The following is a 20961-nucleotide window of genomic DNA, read 5'->3' as shown; positions in this document are numbered from 1 at the left end:
ACATTTTGAACTTCTTCTCAAGTTCTATCGGTGCGATTTGGCTGAAACTTGCATGAAATGATCCTGACATGGTCCCGACAAAGTGTTCTTATTTTTCGGGTCGATCCGAAATCCAAGATGGCCGCCACATCCGCCATCTTGAAAACACATTTTGAACTTCTTCTCAAGTTCTACCGGTGCGATTTGGCTGAAACTTGCATGAAATGATCCTGACATGGTCACGACAAAGTGTTCTTATTTCTCGGGTCGATCCGAAATCCAAGATGGCTGCCACATCCGTCATCTTGAAAACACATTTTGAACTTCTTCTCAAGTTCTACCGGTGCGATTTGGCTGAAACTTGCATGAAATGATCCTGACATGGTCCCGACAAAGTGTTCTTATTTTTCGGGTCGATCCGAAATCCAAGATGGCCGCCACATCCGCCATCTTGAAAACACATTTTGAACTTCTTCTCAAGTTCTACCGGTGCGATTTGGCTGAAACTTGCATGAAATGATCCTGACATGGTCCCGACAAAGTGTTCTTATTTTTCGGGTCGATCCGAAATCCAAGATGGCCGCCACAGACGCCATCTTGAAAACACATTTTGAACTTCTTCTCAAGATCTGCCGGTGCGATTTAGCTGAAACTTGCATGAAATGTTCCTGACATGGTCCTGACAAAGTGTTGTTACATCTCTGGTTGATCCCAAATTGAAGATGGCTATAGCTACCATTACACGATATCTAATTAATTTCCTATATGATTATTGCCAAGGTAATCAGATGACCGTTAAGGCCCTTGGGCCTCTTGTTACTTGCTAAAATATATTTTTTACTTATAATTAATATCCGTATTCAAATTACAGTTATGTTATATATAAAATCATTTATTTTTGCATGATGATGTGAGGTGTATAAGTACATAATGTATATCAACAACATTATTGTAAGAACTGGGCCCCCATATTTTCCATTTCAACAATTTTTCACAATCATTATGCCATTTTTACAGTTGTGAAAAAACCACTTGCTAAAATAAGCAAGTGTATATTTTTTTTCACTTGCTATTGTGGTATATCTACTTGCAAAAAGGAAGTAAAACAGCCTGAAATTCGAGCCCTGAATCTGTATTTACAGACATGTATAAAATGTAACACATATATAGCCGATGTATCATACGATTTGGTGTAACACTGTACATCAAAACATGGGCTCTGTGACCCCATTATGACCTATGACGTAGCGTTTGACCAGAAGTATTTGATTGTTGAAAACTAATGATGGTTAAAAACAAAACACATTGGGATATGTATAGTGTAATCTGTAGTGGGATTCAAGGACATGCAGGGTAGAGATGGTTAATTTGTCATAACATTTGATTTAATTTTACTAATACGTCTTCATTATTATTATAAATACTTGAACATCTTGCTATTACCAATCTGTCATACGACTGTTACAACGATGACAGGACATTAAAAAATCCAAGATGGCGACCTCATAGATCGATGTTATCAGGCGGGTTGTCCGCAAATAAGACCCCCCCTACCACTTTTGACCTTTATTTCTTCTCAGGGAGGGGGGTCTTATTTGCAGTGAAATACGGTATTAGTGATAGCTGGTAGCAGGTAGCTCATTGGTAGAACTTCTGGCTTGTGTCATATTAGGTCACAGATTTGAGTCCTGGAGCTGGCAGTTAAATTTTCTCCTGATGTACATGTTATACATATGGAACCTGTGGGAGTCAAACAACAATGCCAGGCTTTGTTCTTTTATATTGTGATATTTATTTTCCAGTAAAACCTACAACATATGAGACACTAACATATAAACACACTGACTGGAACTATATTTATACAAATAAAAGACTGGTTGATTTACAAGACACAAGAACATTACGTACATGTACATTTACAAGAGACAGACTTACCAAGGCTATATATAGCTATATGAAATGCACCTGCTCACTTTGATTGCAAATATGGGAATAGATTAGGATTGGGACGAGTGATATGAAATATGCAGGGGCAGGATTCCTTCCCGTTTTAACCTTAGGAGTCCCAGAGACCCTTATAAAAACATAGGAGCCTTTTTGTCTGTAAATCTTATAAAACTTTCTATGCTGTATCTGAAAATATGTCTTGTACTATAATAACTGTATATGCTATAAAAAGATAGACAATTACGGCTTCAACTTGATCTAATGTACCAAATGCACTTGGGCTACACATATACGGTATATATATATATATCATTAGCTGCAATATTATAGCTCAAAAGACTTTAGACAGATAATGGTGTCGTCTTTAGAGCTACAATTGGTGCCTATTACTGCTAATGGAGCAAAGTAATAATTGTGCAAATCATTATTAAAACGTCTGTATGCATTTTATCTTACTTGTTTGCTATCACTTACCTACTAGGCAATAAAACTGAACCGTATAAAATATCAAATTCACAGCGAGACATGATTTTTACACATATAGATATGAAAGTCTTTTCTGAAGGAAAATTATACAGCAAGTTTACAAATTATGAATTTGGCGTCTTATGAGTAGTTAAGTAGATATCAAGAATTAAGTTATGTTTCTTTTGGACAAAAATAATATGTAAATACATGTATACGCTTAAAATAATTGGAAACCTTCAACAAAATATAGAAAACTGTGCCTGAGTGATTTTCGGAGGCAGTGCTCCACTACGACATATAGGGACCATTTCGTTCCTGGCCGAAAGGTATAGTAGGCCGGGTACATATATTTGTTCTAATATATCATAGGATCACACAAAAAGTATAATTCATTTCATTCCTTGATTGATGAATTCCTGTTTTGGTCAAGTTTTGACTCTCACCTTTTCCCTTTATACTAAATACAAATACCAAATACTCACCTGACTGTTTACCAGTTCTTCTTCCAAGTTAAAATTTAATACAGTAGAGTGCAATAATATTATGTTTTTTGTTCCTAAGTATAGTCCTAAAAAATTCTGTCCATTTTTTTTGCAGAACTCTTGCAGAATTCTGACATTGAATCTTCAACTTGAGGAAGGAGGTTAGTACATGTACATTGTACATTGTAGAAGTAGAAGAATGCTTTTGCATACACAGAAGTGAAGTTTGAAATACAATTTGAAGTTAATTGGAAAGGAAATCAGTAAAAGGTGACAGCTGGGCAAAAAATCATTTTGTCAATACCTCTTAATTTTACCAGGCTTGCATTAACCATGTACACATCTCCATATCTTTTTAGGTCATATGACCTATTGTCATCATGCACCGTCCGCCGTCCGCCGTCCGTAAACTTTTCATTCAAACGACTTCTTCTCAATAACCGGAAGGCCCAGGGTACTCATATTTGGCCTGTAGGTTGCTGGGATGAAGGGCTACCAAGTTTGTTCAAATGAATGACCTTGACCTTCATTCAAGATCACAGGGGTCAAATAGGCTAAAATCCTTTAAACAACTTCTTGTGAATAACTAAGAGGCCTAGAGACCTGATATTAGGCCTGTCGCATGCTGGGATGAAGGGCTACCAAGTTTGTTCAAATGAATGACCTTGATCTTCATTCAAGGCTATAGGGGTCAAATAGGCTAAAATCTTTAAATGACTATGTTGTATTGTACTAATAGTCAGATGACCGTTTAGGCCCATGGGCCTCTTGTTTAGTTTTTAAAAAAAGCAAATAAAAAATTTTAAACCCCATTTTTGGGTCTAGTACACCCAGCACTACCTTAAGTCCAGTTTTGCTGATTCGTTGTTGTTTTTTTCTCAAGAAAATCTCATTTAAGTTTTAGAAAACTGCATTTTGTAATTTACATCAATATATATATACCCGTTATAATCCGTTATATTGATTTATCTTTCAGATAATAATATATTTGTTTTAGCTCACCTGGTCCGAAGGACCGAGGTGAGCTTATGGGATACCGCAGCGTCCGGCGTCCGGCGTCCGTCGTCCGTCAACAATCGACTTCTTCTCCATAACCGCTGGTCGGATTTCAACAAAATTTGACTGGTAGCATCCTTATGGGCTACTAACTGAAAATTGTACAAATGATAGGGCTGATCCCCCGGGGGCCTGAGGGGTGGGACCAAAAGGGGTCAATTTGGCTATTTCCATATATAGGACTTCTTCTCTGAAACCGAGCATGGGAGAGCACCCATAATGCAATGGTAGCATCCTTATAGGGTGGGGATTCAAAATTGTACAAATGATGGGGCTGACCCCCTGGGGCCTGAGGGGCGGGTCAAAAGGGGTCAATTTGGCTATTTCCAAATAAACGACTTCTTCTCTGAAACCGAGCATGGGAGAGCACCCATAATGTAATCGTAGCATCGATCCTTATATGGTGGGGATTCAAAATTGTACAAATGATGGGGCTGACCCCCGGGGGCCTGAGCGGCGGGGTCAAATGGGGTTAATTTGGCTATTTCCATAAAAACGACTTCTTCTCTGAAACTAAGCAAGAGATAGCACTCATAATGCTATGGTAGTATCGTTATAGGGTGGGGATTCAAAATTGTACAAATGATAGGGCTGATCCCCCGGGGGCCTGAGGGGCGGGGTCAAAAGGGGTTAATTTGGCTATTTCCATATAAATGACTTCTTCTCTGCAACTAAGCATGGTATAGCACCCATAATGCAATGGTAGCATCCTTATAGGGTGGGGATTCCAAATTGTACAAATGATAGGGCTGACCCCCGGGGGCCTGAGGGGCGGGGTCAAAAGTGGTCAATTTCCATATAAATGACTTTTTCTCTGCAACTTAACATGGGATTACGCTCATAATGCAATGGTTACATCCTTATAGGGTTTGGATTCAAAATTTTGCAAATGATGGGGCTGACCCCCTGGGGGCCTGAAGGGTGGGGTCAAAAGGGGTTAATTTAGCTATTTCCATATAAACGACTTCTTCTCTGCAACTTAGAATGGAAGAGCACTTATAATGCAATGGTAGCCTCCTTATAGGGTTGGGATTTGAAATTGTACAAATGATAGGACTGACCCCCGGGGCCTTAGACGGCAATAGATGCGAGGTCAAAAAGGTCAATTAGGCTACTACTTTCATATAAATTACTTTGTCTCTGAACCTATGTATTGGATAGCATATTTGTATGGTGTCAATAGCATCATTGTATGGTTGTGATTCAAAATTAAACTTTGGGAGTCAATTTTGCTTATTTTTCTTATTGTCGGAGTCTTGTGATAATTACTAACAAAAAACCAGGTGAGCGATACCGGCCCTCTGGGCCTCTTGTCTTTGAAAATTTTCATTATGAAGTTCTTGGACTGATATTTCCATTAACAGTTTAATAACTAAAGGGGTAATAGTGTTCTTTCAAGATTTTAAAAACTCTTCTCAAAGTTTTAATGTTCGCTCACATGAAAAAATATATTAGCTGGTCAGTTAAGTGACTGACAATAATTTCTTTTAGAATTGCACCTTAATAGTACGCTTATAACTTTGAATTTTTATTAGCCTTTAATTAGTTTGATGTCATTGTTTCAATGAGGGTATGTATCCATTGTTATCTGTCCCATCCTGTTCTGTCTAATTTTCATATGGAGGCGGTACACATTTCTAGTTGTATTAGAATTAGTTTCACTTCAACTCCTGCTGTCAGAAACACTTCTTTTAACATTTATAGATGTACGTTAGATGTAAACTTCTGTTATATATATATATAATTATTTATTAATGTGTTATAGACATTTTTAGTTGTATGTAATTTCACGAAGTTCAACTCCTTCTGTCAGACACAACTTCTTTTAACATTTATATATGCAGATACAGAGGATCTTATTACATAGGAGTCTATGTATGGAAAATATGTAATTTATTAAACAAGTTCAATACATGTAATTGGTTATGCCACAAGCCTTGAAGCAAATTATTTACTTTAACAAGTTTGTATTACATAATCATGAGTCATTGTAAGATTATATTTATCACATTACTAGTATCTATGGAAATATAGACAGAATTAACATTCAATTCTGTTTCTCTCTACTAGGGGTGATAGGCTCGAATGTGATATATCAGTCTATCAAGGCAGTAGTACAACATCGTAGTTTGATTATATGACATCATTTATATGTGTGACATCACAATAAATTCTGTTATTCGTTTATATGTTTCAGACATTAATTTTGTAGTATTTAGTTATATATAGTTTCACTTCAACTCCTGCTGTTATACACACCTTTTAACAACTATAGTTGTAGACTTGCGTTCATTTTTCAGAGCATTCCAACCTTCATGAAGCATGATTCTTTGTGATACAGCTCTAGTATCAGCCAGATAACAAGGTCTTAGTATTGAAATCTGTTTAAAATCTGGCTTGGAGGTAATTACACATTCAATTTACCTTATTAGGAAATTTACTTGTCTCATTTCCTTTTGCTGCCAATAGCTTATATAGTATGCATATATAGTGCTAGCTAATTCAAATGTTCTTGTATATCTCTCATATTCACCAAAACAAAAATACAGGTTAGGTCCAGAAGTCAGCGAAATTACAAAACTGAATGATGTGCATATAAAGGGATCAAGTTTGGTTCCCTTTAACTTCATAGCCATTAACATTAAGGGACAAAATCTGAGTCATCTGTTGTAGCACTCAGAGCCTTCAGTTTTGCTATGACATAGTCCAGGTGTTGATATAATGGTCGACAGTTATATAGTAGCTCATGGAGTGTCTAGCTCTCAACTTGAGTTTTTATCAAGTTCCCAATAGTCTGATTTTAGCTGTTCATAAATATAACCACTCATGTAAGATCCATCTTATATATGTGTTTATCTATTTCAGGAAGGATATTTATGTTACAAACTTAAATACCGTATATGCCGTTATTAGCACTCAGGGTACTTAAAAATATAACAAAGGGGGCACTTTTTAGGGAACTAGTTCCTAAACTTACCGCACATGAATCTGTCACAGTAAACATGCATATGCCTTCTTTCTTTGAGATGCATTATTACGTTCATGTAATATGAGATACAATGCTGATTTTATAATCAACCTACAATTGTTTTATATAAAACATTGTTAAACCGATGGGATGGGAGGGGCATTTATATAACTTCAACTCCTTCTCTAGAAGAGGGGAGGTGCGCTTATAGGGGTAGGGACACTAGTACTTGCAGTAAATTGTTTAAGTATATAACTATGTATGATATAAGGTACTATATATTCAATCCATTAAGTTTCTAGGACTCAAAAGGACCTTCACACTAATCCTTCATAATGTCATTGCACATATTAAGCCATAAATCAATTTTCAAAGAAATCAAATGTTTCAGTCTGCATTTAATTTGAGGTAAATGATATCGTGGCTAAAAAAGGGGGAAGAGTGCTTAGAGAGGGACGGGGGATTTTTATTGGTTTGAATACGGTACCATGTATTGCTTTATTGTTTTGCAGATTCTACATTCGTAGAATGAGTGAGCCACCTGCAAAAAGAAAGAAAACAATTTTAGATTTCTTTAAGAAAAACAAATGTGACCAAGGTAATATACACAGTTTGGTTTTAATTGTCTTATTAGAAATCTTCAATTAGAATTGATTTACTGTGCAGACATCATTTTCAAAGGTCAATATCGGGAATTACTTTTCATTCAAAATGCTTGATTTTCAAATTCAGTTAAAGTTAACACAGTAGATTTTCATATCTAAAAAGCAAACAGTAATTTTAAAATTAGTTTTTCTCTTGTAATTAGCTGTTTGCATGTACTTTTACTTTTTTCAAGCATGCAAATCATTCTTAAATCAATTTATTTTTTCATAATTTTAAACATTTCAAATGCTGCAAAAAATGAAGAAAAAACATTGAACTTATTTTGAATGTTTGAAAAAAAGGTATCTTGCTAAAGTAAGATAAATTTTAAAATAATTTGAAAGCCTTAGTCTAAATCTATAGTAATTTCAAGTTATTTTTAATTTATTTTTTACTCTCCTGTCATGCACCTGTGTGAACTGAAAATATTCTCTAATGCGATACACAGATAAAACTGAAACAAAGACAGACAAGATTAATATGGCTGATGGAAAAGGTAATTCATCAAAATCACTGACACCTATGCTCAGTGTTCAGCTTCCAAGTGCTTCCATGACACAACATTCAAGCAATCAGCAGGCAAAAGGGTGAGTTAATTATACAGCATAAGGTAGGTACATGTACATGCACTCACATAAGGGTGAGTTAATCATACAGTATTAGGTAGGTACACATACATACACTCACATCAGGGTGAGTTAATCATACAGTATTAGGTAGGTACACGTACATACACTCACATAAGGGTGAGTTAATCATACAGTATTAGGTAGGTACACGTACATACACTCACATAAGGGTGAGTTAATCATACAGTATTAGGTAGGTACATGTACATACACTCACATAAGGGTGAGTTAATCATACAGTATTAGGTAGGTACACGTACATACACTCACATAAGGGTGAGTTAATCATACAGTATTAGGTAGGTAAATGTACATACACTCACATAAGGGTGCATTAATCATACAGTATTAGGTAGGTAAATAGGGTCATGTACATACACTCACATAAGGGTGAGTTAATCATACAGTATTAGGTAGGTACACGTACATACACTCACATAAGGGTGAGTTAATCATACAGTATTAGGTAGGTACATGTACATACACTCACATAAGGGTGAGTTAATCATACAGTATTAGGTAGGTACATGTACATACACTCACATAAGGGTGAGTTAATCATACAGTATTAGGTAGGTACAGTACATACACTCACAAAGGGTGAGTTAATCATACAGTATTAGGTAGGTAATACATACATCACATAAGGGTGATTATCATAAGTATTAGGTAGGTACGTACATACACTCACATAAGGGTGATATTATACAGTATTAGGTAGGTACAGTACATACACTCACATAAGGTGAGTTAATCATACAGTATTAGGTAGGTACATGTACATACACTCACATAAGGGTGAGTTAATCATACAGTATTAGGTAGGTACACTACATACACTCACATAAGGGTGAGTATAATATCATACAGTATTAGGTAGGTACAGTACATACACTCACATAAGGTGAGTTAATCATACAGTATTAGGTAGGTACACTACAACTAGGGAGTAATCATACGTATATACATAATACACTCACATAAGGGTGAGTTAATCATACAGTATTAGGTAGGTACACGTACATACACTCCACATAAGGGTGAGTTAATCATACAGTATTAGGTAGGTACACGTACATACACTCACATAAGGGTGAGTTAATCATACAGTATTAGGTAGGTACACGTACATACACTCACAAAAGGATGAGTTAATCATACAGTATTAGGTAGGTACATGTACATACACTCACAAAAGGGTGAGTTAATCATACAGTATTAGGTAGGTACACATACATACACTCACATCAGGGTGAGTTAATTATACAGCATAAGGTAGGTACATGTACATACACTCACATAAGGGTGAGTTAATCATACAGTATTAGGTAGGTACATGTACATACACTCACATAAGGGTGAGTCAATCATACAGTATTAGGTAGGTACATGTTCATACACTCACATAAGGGTGAGTTAATCATACAGTATTAGGTAGGTACATGTACATACACTCACATAAGGTTGAGTTAATCATACAGTATTAGGTAGGTACATGTACATACACTCACATAAGGGTGAGTTAATCGGAGGGCTGAAGTTGGTTGCGAGTTCCTAGTTCCTAGTTCCGTTTAATAAACGGAACTAGGAACCAGACCCGAGTTCCGTTTAACTTAAACGGAACTAGGAACCAGACCCGAGTTCCGTTTAAGCTTATACGGAACTAGGAACCAGACCCGAGTTCCGTTTAACAAACATACTGGTCAACGAGCGGAGTTCCGTTTATTAGGATTCCTATCTCTAACTGCATGTTCAATTACCTATTATATACAGGAATCGAACTTAGAGCTTCCATGAATAATATAGAACAGAATTAATATCTATAACACAGATTTCCTTAAACGGATCTGATACCTAGACCTCAGTTCCGTTTAACTTAAACGGAACTAGGAACCAGACCCGAGTTCCGTTTAAGCTTATACGGAACTAGGAACCAGACCCGAGTTCCGTTTAACAAACATACTGGCCAACGAGCGGAGTTCCGTTTATTAGGATTCCTATCTCTAACTGCATGCTCAATTACCTATTATATACAGGAATCGAACTTAGAGCTTCCATGAATAATATAGAACAGAATTAATATCTATAACACAGATTTCCTTAAACGGATCTGATACCTAGACCTCAGTTCCGTTTAACTTAAACGGAACTAGGAACCAGACCCGAGTTCCGTTTAAGCTTATACGGAACTAGGAACCAGACCCGAGTTCCGTTTAACAAACATACTGGCCAACGAGCGGAGTTCCGTTTATTAGGATTCCTATCTCTAACTGCATGTTCAATTACCTATTATATACAGGAATCGAACTTAGAGCTTCCATGAATAATACAGAACAGAATTAATATCTATAACACAGATTTCCTTAAACGGATCTGATACCTAGACCCGAGTTCCGTTTAACTTAAACGGAACTAGGAACCAGACCCGAGTTCCGTTTAAGCTTATACGGAACTAGGAACCAGACCCGAGTTCCGTTTAACAAACATACTGGTCAACGAGCGGAGTTCCGTTTATTAGGATTTCTACCTCTTATAAGATAATAAATTACATATGTTATAAAGGAATCTAGCTCTGAGCTTCAGGAACGATACAACTTATATAATTTATCTCTATAACACAGATTTTCTTAAACGGATCTGATACCTAGACCTCAGTTCCGTTTAACTTAAACGGAACTAGGAACCAGACCCGAGTTCCGTTTAACAAACATACTGGCCAACGAGCGGAGTTCCGTTTATTAGGATTCCTATCTCTAACTGCATGTTCAATTACATATTATATACAGGAATCGAACTTAGAGCTTCCATGAATAATACAGCACAGAATTAATTTCATTAACACAAATTCCCTTAAACGGATCTGACACCTAGACTCCAGAACTAGGAACCAGACCCGAGTTCCGTTTAAGCTTATACGGAACTAGGAACCAGACCCGAGTTCCGTTTAACAAACATACTGGCCAACGAGCCGAGTTCCGTTTATTAGGATTTCTACCTCTAATTGCATGTTCAATTACATATCATATACGGGAATCGCACTTAAAGCTTACATTCATAATACAGAACAGAATTAATATCTATAACACAGATTTCCTTAAACGGATCTGACACCTAGACTCCAGTTCCGTTTAACTTAAACGGAACTAGGAACCAGACCCGAGTTCCGTTTAAGCTTATACGGAACTAGGAACCAGACCCGAGTTCCGTTTAACAAAAATACTGGTCAACGAGCCGAGTTCCGTTTATTAGGATTTCTACCTCTTATAAGATAATAAATTACATATGTTATAAAGGAATCTAGCTCTGAGCTTCAGGAACGATACAACTTATATAATTTATCTCTATAACACAGATTTTCTTAAACGGATCTGATACCTAGACCTCAGTTCCGTTTAACTTAAACGGAACTAGGAACCAGACCCGAGTTCCGTTTAAGCTTATACGGAACTAGGAACCAGACCCGAGTTCCGTATAACCCATCGCTTGCATAGACATTTGTAAAGCTCACCTGACCCGAAGGGCCCGATATCGAATATAATAATATGAGATATCTTATATATAATGCGATTAAATTCTGGATGGACCTTGCTCCTTCAATAAATTTTAAATTGGCTTGCCATAGCATTTACTCATTTTAGCTCAACTGGTCCAAAGGACCGAGTTAAGTTATGCAATAGCGCGACGTGCGGCGTTGATGAATGAGACCGGAATTCCGTTGAAATTAAATGGAAATTCTAGGCAACAGACCGTTTAAGCCCAGTACATACGATTTTTACAGATATCTTTATCTAATAATCCCCATGGTAAAAGGATTTTATTTTAAAATTTAAATCTAACAATGTTTTCTCGAAATATTCAGATTTCCAGATTATGTTTCTTCATTTATTTTTATTTTTATTTTTATGTGAAAGAGTATTTCAAATTTATATTTTTCTGATATTTTAATATTCTGTTAAATTGATGTGCATTTTATCGAACTTCAAGCATAAACCAAAACTGCCTTTGAAATATACATGTATATTGTACCTATTGATCTTGGTTAAGAATATCCTTCCATGAGTCAACAAAATAGATCACAAGGAAGCACCTGTTTTATGAAGTAATTGTCACAAAAACAATTGGAAATAGTAAAACAGGCTCCACGATTTGCAATAGCGGTAGTACGGCGGCGTATTAGGGCCACTATATAATTTAATTTATCTTGTACGTACAAGTTATTTTCTTGTACGTAGTACAAGTTAGTATCTTGTACGTACAAGTTAGTATCTTGTACTTACAAGTTAGTATCTTGTACGTACAAGATAGTATCTTGTACGTATAACTTAGTACTTGTACATACAAGTTGAGTTGAACTGCTGTTCATCACCGCAGAATTGAGTCCTCTGCCTGATATTTTTCGTAATTAAAGATAGTCTGTCTACTTTTCATTGCTTCAAGCACGATCACAGGTTTATTAACTTATTTGACAATATTCAAAATATAAATATATATTAATGAGGACAATATCTTTTTCACAATCATAATTTGAAATTGCCGGATTATGAGTTGAAACTGTATAGTCACTTGCATTATTTTGAAACTGACACTGTATAGTTCCTTTCGAGGAAACTGTATAGTCGCTTGTTTTATAGATAAGATATTTTAGTGATAAAATGTATATGATACATCTCCGATAAATGATAAGTTTTATCTATTAAAAAGAGGAGAAAACAAATTCGTAATTTTCTTCAGTAATTAAAGTTAAATACTTCATACTGGTGCCATTATTGGAAATGTTGGAGCATTTATTTTACATCAGAATATTAGTATTGAAAATAATTAACTGCCTCCGAAAAAAATCCTAAGCATTATGCCCTAATTCGAACGAGTTACTGATTGCACTGATTGCAAAGACAACAAAGGCAAAACAAATTATTTCATATGTTTTTTTTGTGTGTTTATTAGACATATATACACACATCAATTATTGTCCAAATGATGATCATATTTATTACTCCGTTATAAACATTTACATGTACAGGGTGTCCCAAAAACATATCCCGAGTTTGACGCTTTATAAAAATGGTTTTGGTAGACAGAGGAATTTGATCTATTTACCATTAGAAAGGTAGTAATCTGCTCTGTACAACGATATATAACAATCCGGACGAATATCTTCTTGTGAAGACTTATATTGAAAATCGAGAGAAAGTCATATTTCGCTAATTTTGCGTTTTGTTCAGAAAATCAATAACTTTCAGTTAAAGAATGGGCACGAGGTGTCCGCCCTTCTTTTCGATGACAAGATGACTTCTGACCCAGAAATTCCTCACCACCTCACAATTCTGTAAATCTGCTTCCTGCAGATGGACAGCATACCTGGGTGACATTTTCATAAAATTTCATTAATGTAAGTATGGGATTTTCCGATCGCATTGTAGATTTTAATAACTTCAGCATGAATCTTCATGGTGCTAGAAAGTCATCAAAATATGACATAATCGATGATATCATCATTTCTATTATGACGTCTTCACACATAATGACGATGTTATCTGTAAATTTGTACATAATTAAGTTAAATTTGGATACTCCTGCTTTCCAAATCATTTTGAATTTTCAAAAAAAAATTTAGTATTACAAAATTTATTACCTGTCAAAGTCGGGACATGTTTTTTGGGACACCCTGTATATGTTCGGAAACTTATCAAAGCATCACAACTCCACAAAATGTCGCAAGGTATTCTTTTTTTTCCATTTGGCTTAAACAAAGGGTACGTAATATACGTATAGCTTCATGCGATGCGATTGTGACAGTAAACCAGTCACATTCTTTAATACCGAGAGTTTCAACATTGTACTATCTTGTACGTACAAGATACTAAGTTGTACGTACAAGATACTAACGTGAACGTACAAGATATTAACTTGTACGTACAAGATACTAACTTGCAGTATCTTGTACGTACAAGATACTAAGTTGTACGTACAAGATACTATCTTGCAGTATCTTGTACGTACAAGATACTAACTTGTACGTACAAGATACTAAGTTGTACGTTCAAGATACTAGGTTGTACGTACAAGATAGTAACTTGTACGTACAAGATACTAAGTTGTACGTACAAGATACTAAGTTGTACGTACAAGATATTAACTTGTACGTACAAGATTATAACTTGTACGTACAAGATAAATCAAATTTTGCAGTGGCCCTAATACGCCGCCGTACGGTAGAGAGTCAGTCCCAGTATTTTTACAATTTTGAATTCCCACTAAGGATGCTACCATCGCAATATGAGCACTATCCCATACTTAATTTCAGAGAAAAGTCGTTTATATGGAAATAAACACATTGACCCCTTTTGGCCACGCCCCTCAGGCCCAAGGGGATAAGCCACACCCTTTGTATAATTTTGTATCCTCATCCCATACAGATACTACCTTTGCAATATTTTTTGTTATATATCGTGCTAAGTTTTAGAGAAGAAGTCTTTTATACGGAAATTAGAGTTTTTCAATGTTAAGCCACTTTTCATGATATAATATTTACCATAACTTTAGAATTCAAATACACTACATACACCAATTTTTATAGCCCTGAAAACATTATATTTGAGAATCCCGTCTCCCTACCGTACTTTATTTCGTACTCGACGAGAGTATATAGAATGGTGTCCCTTTCTAAAAACCTCTATGTAGCCACGAGGACAAATGACTGAGGAGGAAAGGGAATGAGGACAGAAGGGTGGAACCCCATAAAGTTATTGTTAGTTTTACATCATGTAAATTGGTTTTACATTGAAAAACCTCAATTTCTTTTCAGTAATACGCTACCATAACTTTAGTACGCAAATTTGTCTTACCGTAATGGAGAGTCCGAAGCCAGGCAGCCCAGTCAAATGGCAAATGTAGGGGACAGGCCCCAGGCAGAGAATATAAAACAGGGTTGAATGAACAAAGGAAAAAACGAAAATACCTCCCCGTGGAAAGAGGTGCACCATTGTGAAACCTGCTTGCATAATGTTAAAAGACCATATATGTATATAATGTCTACTGAGGAAGAACAGTCACAGACTGAATCATCACAACTGGGCCCAAGGAAAACAGTCCATCAGAGTGGAAGGACAGAGACCGGAGGTGAAAGTAGACTGACCACGCCAAACGGCAGAAGACATCATGTCCTGGTACAAGGACCTATTGCGGAGAGCCAAAGAAGTCGCTAGAAATACGCGAAGAGCGAAAAGACAATGCATGAATATCACTTCTCCTGTGGCCTGAGGCAACAGCAAGCAGGAAGACAGTCTTTAAAGTTAAAAACTTTATGGAGACCGATCCTAAAGGCACATTAGAAGCCGAAGCCCCCATTTGTGACTTTAACACGAGTTCTAGGTTCCACTGTGGAGCTGACGTTAGGCCTGTCCAGATTGAACCCCCGAATCAAGACAGACAAAGAAATGAAGATCATACCCACTGGCAATAGCTGTGCGATAGCCTGCAATAGTACATTATTGCGCTCCCTAAACAACAAGGAGAATGAAACTCGCAATCAGCTGGGCAGAGGCCATGACCGGATCAATCCTCCTGACGATACACCAATCAAAGAAGATCTTCCAGCGTGACTGGTAGACGGCAGAGGAGAAAGACCTAATTGATCGGGCGATGCGAGCTGACATATCCGAAGAAAAGCCTGTCTGAGCTAGGACTCCTGAAATCATGTCCAAGCGTGAAGGTAACGTCTGGGGCCGATTCTAACGAAAGACATTTGCTTTTGGTGGGAGAACCAGAGGACGAGCCACCAGAAACGACAAGAGCTCCGAAAACCAGGGTTGTCGCGGCAACAGTGGCGCTATCGGAAAGAGGGAGCAAAAATACCCCGGAAACTTCTGTAGAACCCTGCGTCCACGGCCCAAGCCATTTGGTTTGGCACGGAGACACAAAGGTTGACAACTGACTATTGAGAAAAGAGGCAAAAAGGTCGAGGGATATAAGATGCCGTTCTGTCATAACCAGCTGGCGCTGCCTGGAGATTATCCGCCAGAACATTTGCCCTTCCTGGAAAATGCTTGACTAAAATTGTTAACTGCATTTCCTTATAGATAGGAATAATACGGAAATACGGATAGCGAGGGCACAAAGGACGTAAGCTGATGTCCCTGTCTCTCCAGATAAGCGACCACTGTAGAGTTGTCCGTAGCCATTCAAACCGCATTGGAATGCAGAATCCTCTAAAAAGTCTGCAGAGACCCTGTGGATCGGGTGTTCCGATCCGCAGATTCCCGAACTAGATGTATCGTTAGCAATTCTTCGACATAGTTGTGAACATATCTTCCCTAGAGTGCAGAAATCACACTACAACCAACAGCAGTTGATGGGACACCAAGCTCCCAACCTGTTGCGGATCAGAAATATTCTGGAATAGAAGCCGAGTGTGTAGTCCATAATAGGCACCCCTCGACCACGCCCTTTAAAAGCATGGTCCTTACTTCCTCCCGGATGGAAACTGCCTTCTCCGGATCCCCCGAAGGTGGGAAAAATACATCCTTTACACAAAGTGTGGATGCCGCAAGTATGGAATGCCAAACCGCTCCTTCACTACAGAAAAGGCTCAAGAGTCCTGTGTGATATTCTTCCATTGACTCTAGAAAGAAGGTGGACTGACGATCTCCTACAGGAAGATGAAAACGAGGAATATCGAGACCTCCACAGATGGAGAATTGTTGCTTAACCCAAACCCTAATTTACGAGAGGAGGACTTGAATCTCAGACTGGCTGAATTCTCAAGAACAGACCTTTCGTATGGAACGATCAAGGACGGAGAAACGAATCAGGAACTTTTCGTCTTGTCCCAATGAGGGTTTGTACTCTTCCTACCCTTCCCAATGTTACTCTTGAAATAAGGCTTTGACTTCGGTCGCATATAACAGTGGGAGCAGAATTTCTAGCCTTCTTCTTTGGTGGTGCTGACCTCTGTGAGGTAATGGCCTCCAATCTCTGAATTTTTTCTATGTTTTCAAAACAGAGAAAAAAACTCCTAGCCAACAAGACATTGACGAGCAATGGCACCTTCAAAGAAGCCAATGATCTCAATGTCCTGTTCAGGGCAGAAGTATTCAAGTTTATATATGACATTCTGGATGGAGAGACGCAACAGCCTCTCCATCTTGTGGTGCTCCTTGGAGCCGAACACTACCTGGTTCCCTGACCAAGTTTCCCGAGTTCAACACTCAAGCTTAGCTGGCAAAGAGGACGGCAGTCTATCATGTATTGCATAACCAGGGGCTTGAACCTTTGACCAAAACTGAGGTGCAACAGGGCTAACCTAAGCGTGCGAGATGAGGAAAAATTCTTCTTCATAACTCAAGTTAAGATATGAATGTCATTGACCACTTTTCCTTGTTAGATAAACACCCGTCAAATTGTCCAATGAAAATATCTAGTAAACATCTTATTACACGTGGGAATCATAATAAACAAACTCAACGCATTGGTCAGTAAAAGCACGTGAACTGAATATGGAATTTGAATGCGTTGGGCTAAAAGGAACTCGGGTCTAATCCCTAGATTCGTATGATCTTAAACGGGACTCTGACATGGTTTGTCGACTCCGTTTCTACGCTATAATGAGTTTTACTGTGATAATATGTTCCTAAAGGTTCCGAAGACGATTACTGTAAAATGCTAGAACACTGACACGTCAAAAAAGGAACCGCTCAAGGTGCTTTGCGATTAGGAAAAGTAATATCTTGACAATGAAATGTACAATTGAAGCTCTGATTTCGAAATGTTTGATGACAGTATAGTACAAGAGATCTTAGAGGATCCTTGGCGCCTACGAAAGAATGATGTATGTCTGACGAAAGAGGAATATTTTCTCTGCTTTTTAAAACTATAAATATTAAAATCCAAGATGGCTGCCTCTTGGCCATCTTGTTGATTTTGTTTCATTGAGTTGTATGGCCCATTTGGGGCTATCTTGTTGATAGATCGGTTCAAAAATGCATTATACGCAACTAGGAACCTAGGGGAAACCAACCTCTGAAATTTCAGACAGATCCCTTTGGTGCTTTCTGAGAAATAGAGATAAACATCTTCAACTTCCAAAATCAAAGTTGTTTCTCTATCAGCCATCATGTCGATTGGCCCTAAAATGTAATATGCAGAACAGGGGCACTAAGGTAACCTACATCTGCAATTTAAGACTTCTTGGTAACAAAAAAAAAACTAAAAAAAGGACAGGCGGACGGACGGACGGACGGACGGACGGACGGACAGATAGATCGACAACCTGATTACTATAAGGCACCCGTATTGCGATACGGGGCCCTATTAAGCATCAAGATATTCATTAAAGTCTTTAAAGGCAATGTATAGGCCAACATCGGCTTAAACAGAACTAGGATCTTGTTCCTAGATCCGTATACTATTAAACAGAACAGAACAGGTTTCGAGCGTCAGCTCTAAACTGACCTCGGGTCTGGTTCCTAGATTCGATCAAATAAACGGAAGTCGAATATGGTTCCTAGTTCTGTTTGAGCTTAAAAAGAACCAACGTCTGGTTCCTAGTTCCGTTTAAGTTAAACGGAACTGAGGTCTAGGTATCAGATCCGTTTAAGAAAATCTGTGTTATAGAGATAAATTATATAAGTTGTATCGTTCCTGAAGCTCAGAGCTAGATTCCTTTATAACATATGTAATTTATTATCTTATAAGAGGTAGAAATCCTAATAAACGGAACTCGGCTCGTTGACCAGTATTTTTGTTAAACGGAACTCGGGTCTGGTTCCTAGTTCCGTATAAGCTTAAACGGAACTCGGGTCTGGTTCCTAGTTCCGTTTAAGTTAAACGGAACTGAGGTCTAGGTATCAGATCCGTTTAAGGAAATCTGTGTTATAGATATTAATTCTGTTCTATATTATTCATGGAAGCTCTAAGTTCGATTCCTGTATATAATAGGTAATTGAACATGCAGTTAGAGATAGGAATCCTAATAAACGGAACTCCGCTCGTTGGCCAGTATGTATGTTAAACGGAACTCGGGTCTGGTTCCTAGTTCCGTTTAAGTTAAACGGAACTCGGGTCTGGCTCCTAGTTCCGTTTAAGTTAAACGGAACTCGGGTCTGGTTCCTAGTTCCGTTTAAGTTAAACGGAACTGGAGTCTAGGTGCCAGATCCGTTTAAGGAAACTTGTGTTAAGGAGATTAATTCTGTGCTGTATTATTCATGGAAGCTCTAAGTTCGATTCCTGTATATAATAGGTAATTAAACATTCAGTTAGAGATAGGAATCCTAATAAACGGAACTCCGCTCGTTGGCCAGTATTATGTTAAACGGAACTCGGGTCTGTCCTAGTTCCGTTTAAGTTAAACGGAACTCGGGTCTGGTTCCTAGTTCCGTTTATTAAACGGAACTGGAGTCTAGGTGTCAGATCCGTTTAAGGAAACTTGTGTTAAGGAGATTAATTCTGTGCTGTAGTATTCATAGAAGCTCTAAGTTCGATTCCTGTATATAATAGGCAATTGAACATGCAGTTAGAGATAGGAATCCTAATAAACGGAACTCCGCTCGTTGACCAGTATGTTTGTTAAACGGAACTCGGGTCTGGTTCCTTGTTCCGTATAAGCTTAAACGGAACTCGGGTCTGGTTCCTAGTTCCGTTTAAGTTAAACGGAACTGGAGTCTAGGTGTCAGATCCGTTTAAGGAAACTTGTGTTAAGGAGATTAATTCTGTGCTGTATTATTCATGGAAGCTCTAAGTTCGATTCCTGTATATAATAGGTAATTAAACATGCAGTTAGAGATAGGAATCCTAATAAACGGAACTCCGCTCGTTGGCCAGTATGTATGTTAAACGGAACTCGGGTCTGGTTCCTAGTTCCGTTTAAGTTAAACGGAACTGGAGTCTAGGTGTCAGATCCGTTTAAGGAAACTTGTATTAAGGAGATTAATTCTGTGCTGTATTATTCATGGACGCTCTAAGTTCGATTCCTGTATATAATAGGTAATTAAACATGCAGTTAGAGATAGGAATCCTAATAAACGGAACTCCGCTCGTTGGCCAGTATGTATGTTAAACGGAACTCGGGTCTGGTTCCTAGTTCCGTTTAAGTTAAACGGAACTGGAGTCTATGTGTCAGATCCGTTTAAGGAAACTTGTGTTAAGGACATTAATTCTGTGCTGTATTATTCATGGAAGCTCTAAGTTCGATTCCTGTATATAAACGGAACTCGGGTCTGGTTCCTAGTTCCGTTTAAGTTAAACGGAATCGGGTCTGGCTCCTAGTTCCGTTTAAGTTAAACGGAACTCGGGTCTGGTTCCTAGTTCCGTTTAAGTTAAACGGAACTCGGGTCTGGTTCCTAGTTCCGTTTATTAAACGGAACTAGGAACTAGGAACTCGCAACCAACTTCAGCTCTCCGAGTTAATCATACAGTATTAGGTAGGTACACGTACATACACTCACAAAAGGTTGAGTTAATCATACAGTATTAGGTAGGTACACGTACATACACTCACATAAGGGTGAGTTAATCATATAGTATAAGGTAGGTACATGTACATACACTCACAAAAGGGTGAGTTAATCATACAGTATTAGGTAGGTACACGTACATACACTCACATAAGGGTGAGTTAATCATATAGTATAAGGTAGGTACATGTACATACACTCACAAAAGGGTGAGTTAATCATACAGTATAGTAGGTAGGTACACGTACATACACACTCACATAAGGGTGAGTTAATCATACAGTATAAGGTAGGTACATGTACATACACTCACAAAAGGGTGAGTTAATCATACAGTA

The 20961-nt window shown here is 37.7% G+C and overlaps 1 protein-coding gene across 2 annotated transcripts in view; it reads left to right on the top strand.

The window, feature by feature from the left end:
• Positions 1–20961, top strand: part of LOC138322805 (poly(ADP-ribose) glycohydrolase-like) — a 66618-nt gene that overhangs the window by 2728 nt on the left and 42929 nt on the right. The window contains exons 2-5 of one of the 2 annotated variants that reach the window (XM_069266916.1): positions 2992–3037; positions 6233–6335; positions 7413–7498; positions 7994–8132. In XM_069266916.1, the coding sequence (XP_069123017.1) occupies positions 7429–7498; positions 7994–8132 (209 nt within the window). In that variant the 5' untranslated portion in view covers positions 2992–3037; positions 6233–6335; positions 7413–7428. The remainder of the gene's footprint in view (positions 1–2991; positions 3038–6232; positions 6336–7412; positions 7499–7993; positions 8133–20961) is intronic. The other variant, XM_069266917.1, reaches the window with a different exon arrangement.

This window comes from Argopecten irradians, chromosome 5, assembly GCF_041381155.1.
Source record: "Argopecten irradians isolate NY chromosome 5, Ai_NY, whole genome shotgun sequence".
Taxonomy (NCBI): domain Eukaryota; kingdom Metazoa; phylum Mollusca; class Bivalvia; order Pectinida; family Pectinidae; genus Argopecten; species Argopecten irradians.
Note: the sequence above shows the minus strand (reverse complement) of the source record. Positions and strands in the feature narration are given on the sequence as shown.